General features: G+C 36.3%; 1 protein-coding gene across 3 annotated transcripts in view; it reads left to right on the top strand.

Moving 5' to 3' along the window:
* znf644b (zinc finger protein 644b) overlaps positions 1 to 7,823 on the top strand; it is a 32,645-nt gene extending 24,822 nt beyond the window's left edge. For all 3 annotated transcript variants that reach the window (XM_087257182.1, XM_087257183.1, XM_087257181.1), the window contains 3 exons: positions 5,982 to 6,107; positions 6,194 to 6,299; positions 6,376 to 7,823. In XM_087257182.1, the coding sequence (XP_087113308.1) occupies positions 5,982 to 6,107; positions 6,194 to 6,299; positions 6,376 to 6,589 (446 nt within the window). In that variant the 3' untranslated portion in view covers positions 6,590 to 7,823. The remainder of the gene's footprint in view (positions 1 to 5,981; positions 6,108 to 6,193; positions 6,300 to 6,375) is intronic.
* Positions 7,824 to 9,069: the final 1,246 nt, after the last annotated feature.

A 9,069-nucleotide genomic window follows, 5' to 3' on the forward strand; every position in this document is an offset into this window, starting at 1 on the left:
TTAGTTGAAATGTCATATTGTGTGTTTTAAAAAAAGCACAATGGATTTTAATGTGAAAAAGTACATAGAGCATATATAAATGTAATTTACCATGGTTGTTAAGTGCTGGTTATAAAAATGCACCTTGAAAGTGCTTGAAAAGTGCTGGAATTTGAAGTTTGAAAGGTGTAAGAACCCTGCTGTGCATTTACATCAATATGTTAAACATTTATATCCAATAAAATAAGAGTTTGGTCGGCTAACATCTTTAGGAATAGAACAATAATACATTGCCATTCAAACAGGTTATTAAAAAAAAAACTACAGAATACATACATATATATATATATATATATATATATATATATATATATATATATATATATATATATATATATATATATATATTCATTCTTTTGTTTCTCTTAATTTTTCCTGTTTAATATATTGTTATTTTATGTATTTATATATTTTATTATTTTGGACTGTGATCTTAGTACTGTGTTACTGACTAATCTAATCCACATGAAGTAATAAAAGAGATATCTGTAAGCGGTGTACTTATTTATGCTCAGTACATACAGTTGAAGTCAGAATTAATAGCCCTGCTGAATTATTAGCACCCGTTTCTTTTCTTTTTTTTCTTTTTTTTTTTACCAATTTCTGTTCAACAGAGAGAAGATTTTTTCAACACATTTTCTAAGCATAATAGTTGTAATATCTAAGTTCTAAAAACTGATTTCTTTTATATTGGCCATAATGACATTACACAGTATTTTACTAGATAGTTTTCAATATACTAGTATTCCTCCCTGTGTTCGCATGGGTTTCCTCCGGGTGCTCCGGTTTCCTCCACAGTCCAAAGACATGCATTACAGGTGAATTGAATAAGCTAAATTGGCTGTAGTGTATGTCAGTGTGTGCAAGTGTGTGTGGGTGTTTCCCAGTGTTGGGTTGTGGCTGGAAGGTCATCCGCTGTGTAAAACATGTGCTGCATAAGTTGGTGGTTTATTCCGCTGTGGCAACCCCTGATTAATAAAGGGACTAAGCTAAAAAGAAAATAAATGAATGAATGAATGAATGAATGAATGTATGAATGCTAGTATTCAGCTTAAAGTGCAATTTAAAGGCTTAACTAGGTAATTAGGTTAATTAGGCAAGTTAGAGTAATTAGGCAAATCATTTTATAGTCTGTAGACTATCAAAAAATGCATATATAATCATCTTTAAAGACGTTTTTAAGGATCTTTTCCACTGAATGCCAGTTTAGAATGACTGAGCTAACAGTTCTCTGCCCTTTAGTAATTATGAATAATGATATTTTGATGGTGACAGGCTCCTCCTGACTCTGTTCTTTAGCAGGTAAATGGCTTTCAGATATATTTTTTATTGCAAGATACAGATTTTCACCATTGTATAATTTTGTACCTTCATATTTTCTGACTTTCAAACTATTCACACTCCTACCTAGATTCTTAGATCTTGATCTGTTTCTCTTGTTATGCATACTGTTCAGTTACCCTTAATCGGTGCAGGCCATTTAGCTGGGCTGCTTCTCTTCTCTGGAACTCTCTTGCACAGTTTGTGAAAGTCTCATTACTTTCAACCTGCAGTGCACAAGGTGCACTGTGTATTGCCTGGTCCATTTAACAAAAAGCAGAAATAGGTTATTACTTAAAGCTCATTTTGATACCCATACTGTTACCAATAATTAGTGTCTATTTAGCATGGTTGTTTTTTATTATTGAAATAGTAGAATCCTAATTGGCCATTCATTTTCATCATGCATTGTCAATGGACAAAGAAAGCTGGGAAGCACCATTGATACCGAGCAATTTTAGTGAAAACAAAACCCTCCATGACAAGAAGCTTTTGCCTGTTCGCTGACAGCTGAGCGTGTGATCTGTCTTGTTTCGAGTGATGTTGAATCAAAGAATCCGAGAGTGACAGACAGGTGAGGTTTCAGATATCTGGGTCACAACCAGCGTTGAACATTCTTTATTCCCGTAACATAGGGGTTTTATTGTTGTTAGTCTTTTGTTAATAGGTACAGTCGTTGAAGTGCAAATAATCAAGTAGTTTGTTAAGTGCCATTGCATTGATTCGAGATATTTACTGTAAGCATGGGTAAAGATGATCAATACAGTGTAGCATGACTGCACAGCTTTGTTTCACACCTGCTCTCATATGTTTTTCCACCTCGACTGCCTTCATTATTTACAGTGCACCTTAAAGCCCAATTTCAATCATACACTCCATATTAAATATGCATGACAGATGCCTCATACTTAAGACAAAGTTCTCTTCCTGCAACCTTGAAGTTGCCAGTTGATGCCATTAAAAGAGAGAGGGAACACAAGATTCAGACAGTGCCGAGTAAAAGTTTGCCACTCATTGAAATATTGTAGCAGGTACAAAAAGAATGAATGTCATCAAAAGTGGCTTTGAAATTCAAATGTAAAACGCATAGCTTTCTTTCATGTACTACTGGAAACACATCAGCTGTATTTGCACATCTTTGTTTCATGTCTACCCAAATAAAACTCTCATTTCATTAATTAAAAAACTAAATGAATAAAAGATTAATGGTGTTTCCGAATCACATTTTTATAACAGGTTGTCCTTTTTAATTGGATATACAGTGATCACCAAATTTGATTAGATTGTTCAGCCAGATTCATATAATCGGCTCTGTTGTTTTATCTTTTGCTGGAGCTCTTTGATTGAAGGTGGAGTACTGACAGCTTTTGCTGAAGGTTCAGTGAGGCTCAATTTGTGCTTTTCAGAACAGTTTAGATACATATATCTGTAATTGTGACTTAGTTTTTAACCAAAAAAAAAAAAAAGACTAAATATAGATATTTGCATGCAGATAAAGAAATGTCAACTTCATTTGGAGTATTGTATTTTTATTAATATAATATAATATAATATAATATAATATAATATAATATAATATAATATAATATAATATAATATAATATAATATAATATAATATATTTTCCAGTGATGGGTTGCGGCTGGAAGGGCATCCGCTTATCCAAAACAGTGCTGGATAAGTTGGCGGTTCATTCCGCTGTGGGAACCCGAATTAATAAAGGGACTAAGCCGACAAGAAAATGAATGAATAATATAATATAATATAATATAATATAATATAATATAATATAATATAATATAATATAATTTTATTATTATAACCCAAAGTAATCAAATGACTGACTTGACTCTAGACCATAAAACTAGTCATAAGATCATGTTCATGAAGATATTTTGTAAATGTTCTACTGTAAATATATCAAAAACTTAATTTGTGATTAGTAATATGTAAGTAAGAATAAGTAAGTACGAAGTATTTTTTTAACTTCAAAGGTCATTTATTTAGTATATTTATTGTTGCACCCTCAGATTCCAGATTTTCAAATAGTTGTGTCCCTTACAAGCTTATTTATTCAGCTCTTACAAACTTATTTATCAGTGATGTACTGTATGCTGTGAATCTTAATTTTGCTAAAAAATAACTCTGACTGGTTTGGTTGTCCACATATGTGTATACCTTTCATTTAATTTGTATTATAGCTATACTAAAGAATAAAACAAAATAATATCACCTACCCAGATATGTAACATATGCAGTGTGTAAAGTTACAAATTACAAAATACTGTGAGTAGTTTTTCTCAGAAATAGTTTTAAAAATGTGTTCTTTTACTTTTTCTTGAGTACATTTTTAATACAGTATTGGTGCTCTTACTCCACTACCTTCCTTTAACCTGCAGACACTACTTATTATTATTTTTTTGTCTATGTGGTTTAGAATCAGTCATATGATTTCTGTTCAATCAAATTGCACATAGAGGGTAAATCTCATCATAATGATCTCAAGACATGGGCGATTTATAATGGCAGCTAACTGTTTGGAAGCATTAAAAGTGTCAAGAAGATGTCCAAAATCTTTACATGCATTGACCCAGAGAATGTTTAGATGCATGTCAGTGATGAGAAGATGACCGAAATGGCCTTAAATACCCAGCAAGTATCACAACCCAATGTCAAGGCGATGTCATTGTCTAACGTCCAACCTAAAATCAACCAAATATCAACGTAAAATGATGTTGCAGCTCGATGTTGGATAAACATTACCAATATGATGTCTATTAGATGTTGAATTTTAGTTGCTATACCTGATGAACAAATGTCAGTATTTGACGTCAATATGACCTTTGTTTAAGATATTGACTCGATGTTGGATTTTGGTCACTTTCTAACGAAACCTAAAATAAACCAACGTCAATTGATGTCCATAAAAAAAAAAAATTAAAAAAAAAACATTAACCTTAGATGCTGGCTAGACATTGAATTTTGGTCACCTGACATCACAACCTAAATCTAACTGAATATTAATGTCTTAAGACGTTGTGTGCCTGCTGGGCAATAACTAAATGCCCTACAGAATGTTACGTTTGCACACATCCACAAATTACAAATAGGGCGCACTCACACTATCCTATCTGAACCGTACCAGGCGCGTTCCCCAATTCGTTATGTGTTCAGTGTGAGTGCTCTGAATCGGGTTCAGGCATGGTTCAGTTGGCTGGCCTGGCCCGGTTGGAAGAGGTGTGCCAGAGCGCAGTTCACTTGGGGTTTAGCGCGATGCGCTTTTAGTGTGAGTGCAAAGCGCGCCTGAGCCCGAAACTGAAGACGCAACGTCACTTTTAGGGGACTGCATCTTCAGGAAACCTTATAGTACCTGCAGCACAAAGACTTTTATGATAATTTTAGAGCGTCAAAACCAAATCTGTTGGGCAAAGTGTTTGACTGTGTGTCACTGCATCCCAAACTACTAAAAATTATACAAAACGCTATAACTAAAGCAACGTCCACTGTGCTGAGTGAGAGCACTTCTCTTCCTGTTAAACTGAACAGTCGCATCATCGATGATGTAAGCGTGCGGAGGTCTGGCAGGTAAAAATGCAATGTGAGTGCAGGTCGAGGGGGAGAAGGGAAGGGGGGCAATCGCGCTTTGGCATGGTTCAGGGCAACTGTACCTAATGTGAGTGGGCCCGTAAATGCATCAGCTTTTTACAGCGTAATACTCACTACTTTTAAGTACTTTTAAAAAGGGCTACTTTTTTCATAATTTGAGTAATATTTACTACAGATACTTTTACTCTACTTGCACCACATTTTTAGGCAAGTAATAGTACTTTAACTTAACTATGATTTTTCAGTACTCTTTCCACCTTTGAACATTTGAAGATGTCCATAGGATTTTAAGAACTGTGGCACCCATGGTTTAGGATGCTGAAAAACAGCAATTTTCTGACTTCTATAACAATTTAAAAATAGTGTAGATGGAATGCACTAATAAACAGATTTTGGATTTTTAACAAATTCAATTTTTTAAAATAATTAATTAAATAATTTGGAAAATAACAGAACATGTTCAATATTGACATTCCGTAATATACTTACAGTAATGTTTTAGAATTCTGTTCATATGAAAAAACAATAATTCAAATAATAATATTAATGTAACCACCCATTACGTAATGCAAACCATCTTTGATTAAGACACATTTCTATAATGTATTATTTCCTCCGGAATATTCTATAGTAGATTCATAAAACAATATTAACCAGACACGTTTCATGTAAAAGTACAACAAGAGCAGATGAATAGTTTCAAACACTGTCCCTAAAAACAAACAAACAAACCGTTAACCTGATACTTACTGTGAACATACAAGTACAAGTCCTCAAAAACACAGCCGATCTTTATATGAAAACAGATGGAGTGGGAGGTGATGACACTCAGGGAATCACAGTTTTATTTTCTTCAAGCTGCTGTGTTCCTTTTCTAAATTACACACTCGCGTAGCTGTATAACCCTGGTTTTGCTATTAATAGATCGGTCATGAGTGGGGTGGACTACAGAAAAAAATCTGTTATTTAGCTATATCATAATCTCAAATCTTTTATTTTATTTTATGTGTAATCCAGAGAAGTTTGCAGCCAACAAGAATACATGCATCCACTGCAACATGACGTTCCACAGTGGCGTAAGCCTGTCCAATCATCTGCGAGCATATGCACGACGAAAGAAAATCGCCATAGAAGAAGGAACAAGTACGATATCTGCCCTTCCAATATGTTTGAAATCAAACAGAATCGTCAGCTTTCCATCGATGATAATTACATTGTTTGTTTTACAGCATATGACTGTAAACAGAAGAGGCCAAGATCAAGGCCTGGGCCAAAAAGGAAGGTGTTTTCATCTTCACACGCCGTCTCTGAAGTGATCTACAGAATGACCTGCAGGTACTTTGCAGCACTCCTTGTACACTCTCTCCCACCACTGCCAGGAGCTCTCATATCTGCCTTTCTTTCCCCCCAGGTTCTGCGATCTGATCTTCCAGGGTCCTCAGTCAATTCAGGAAGACTGGATCAAGCACTTGCAGAGGCATCTTATGCACACGAGTATCCCCGGCGTGGGTGCAGGTATGGTGGAGGTTTCAGCGCTGTGTAAAGAGCTGTGTTCTCCATCTCCCCCCGAGCGCCTGATCCTGGATACACACCCTCCTCTCAGTCTGCCTGAGGGGGTCTCCTAAGCCACGTTTACACACCAGCTATGCTTGCTGTACACCTGTTCTGCACATGTTCGTAAACAAATACACGTATACTACTGTATATACATATAGATATTCATACAGAATAGAAAAATATATGATCTTCTATTATATTGCATATTACTCCTTTTCATTTTGTTTTTTTCAATTTTATTGTATCAATCTTCGGTTATTCATAAGGGCATGCTATTTGCAACATAGATTAAGAGTTTGGCTATATCTAGAGCTTGGATGTGCACATTAGACAGTCTCTCCTTGCGGACTGCGGTTCTCAGCTGCTGTGACTTGAGTCTAAAATCCAGCAATTGGATTTTTTGGAAACTACCCGAATAATTGAATTCAGAGGTCACTGTTTAGAACATGTCGACTGATTAGAACTAATCAGCTTCATGGACGCATAGCTATTTACTGTAACTTTGCACCACAATGTTTATTTACACTGATAAAAAATGCATATATCCTATTTTTAAGAGATTATATTAACATAATATATTTACATAAATAGTGCTTCATTTCTGGTTAAGTATTCTTATATATACTCTTACGCATCATTTAACACTTTGAGGGGGGGGGGGGGGGGGGTGTCATGTTGCGTGTACCCAACCAAAACATGCAACACACAAGCTATTACAATATTTTTAATGCTATTATCAAAGAAATGAACTGTGAAGTTTATGAATATATCAATGAATATTTTTCAAAGCTTTCTAGTTGTTTAGTAATACCATGGGCAATACTTTCATGATCCAATATGAGTTAGTTATAGATAATGTCAAAAAAGGTCATTGCTCCATAATATTGTTGTAAGTTGCTGAAATCCCTGCAAATGCTGTTTTGCTCATCATTTTTACGGTGCTGGAAAATAGGTTCAAACTAAAACATAACAACACAACACAACATAACAACACAACTTACCATGTCTCACTTTAGGATACTTAAGGGAATCTTTACCACTTATTCTTTCTGAGGTAATTGATTGTAAATAAAGCTGTAGGCAATGACCAAATGGAGCAAGAGAGCTCTGTGTCCTGGTCAGCCCTTCAAATAGTTACCATGTAACTATGTACCATTACTTGGTGATGATAATGTGCAAGCACATACAGTACCGATCCGCTAAAGAATACATTGTGCTAATGAGCTGAGCAAGCATTAACACATTGTATTTACGTCTCTGTTAAGTCATTAATAGCCAATTAAAATGTAATTGTGATTTAAAGCTGTGCATCTTTCTGTATCTGCTGTAGTTGTCATGTTATTTTTACGCTAGCACTAATTTGTTGACAAAGGCTCTGTCTGTTATGTAAGTATCAGGGATGTTCATGATATCAGCTCGGCCCTTTGTGTAGAGCCAAAGCTCTGATGATATCAGAGAAAGCGGCTTGACCGGGGTCTGTTTTCAGGTTCATCAGTAAGCGTCTGGACCGGGGGGCGACCTCACAGTTTGTCCCGGGCAGGGCTTAGACTGGCGATCAAAGCTGTACAAACCAATTGTCATCACGTTCCTCCGGAGGGAATCTGGAGTACATTAATGCCCCTGCTTTGGGAAATAATTGTATCTCTCTGTGACTTCATTAGGCTCTCCTGGCCGAATCAAAAGACACTCCACCAAGGCTGGAAGCTGCACGGTGGGCAGACAGTGTCCCAAAGGGCCGAATGAATAAAAAACGAGGGATTATAATGAGATTGAGCTAACCATGACCAGGATTGAGTTTTTCCATTATACCATTGGCAGCTTTAAGAATAGGGTGGACGAGGGGGGAGGCAGGAACATAAAGAAATGTGTAAGATCCACACCAGCCATCTGCCACGGGGCCGAGCTGCTGACAGACCAGAGCACGCTTATCATTAGGCAGTGAATCAAAGAGGCCTGCTCTCTGGAGATTCCTCCATTAAAACAGTATACAAGTGTCATCCCTTCTCGGTGTGCAAGAGAGCAAATCTTATCTGAATCTGGAGGCGTAATGACTCGGCTTTGGAAAACAAGAAAGAGGCTTTCGATTAATCACCATATTTTATTTGTTCAATTGAACCTCCAGAATGTATAAGGAAGCGACTGCATGATATGTTGTTTCATATTAATAGCCTTACCTTAGGTGGTAATTAAAACTGCCCTCTGGCAGATAAGCACATTCTTAATATTTCATTGGCGTGGCTGTGACAAAGGCAGACCAGGGGCAGCAGGAAAAATAGAGTGGGTTTATCTCACATTACATTTATCCCCCGATCTATAGTCTCAGGTGCACCTGACACAGACATCAGGAGATCGTGTTGGTTGATTGATTGATTGATTGATGGACACTTTCCTTCTTACAATCTGCTTTTCTTGTATCCTAAGACTGCCACTTGTCTTGACTTTTCTTCCTCTTCGGAAGTGGCAGGAGCGACCCGGAGATCAAGACAAGTGACCAAGTCTTCATCATTGTCGACCGTGCCCTTGCTTTTGCTTTCGGTCATTCCTAAAG

This window comes from Danio rerio, chromosome 6 (genome assembly GCF_052040795.2).
Source record: "Danio rerio strain M-AB ecotype USA chromosome 6, GRCz13ab, whole genome shotgun sequence".
Lineage (NCBI taxonomy): Eukaryota > Metazoa > Chordata > Actinopteri > Cypriniformes > Danionidae > Danio > Danio rerio.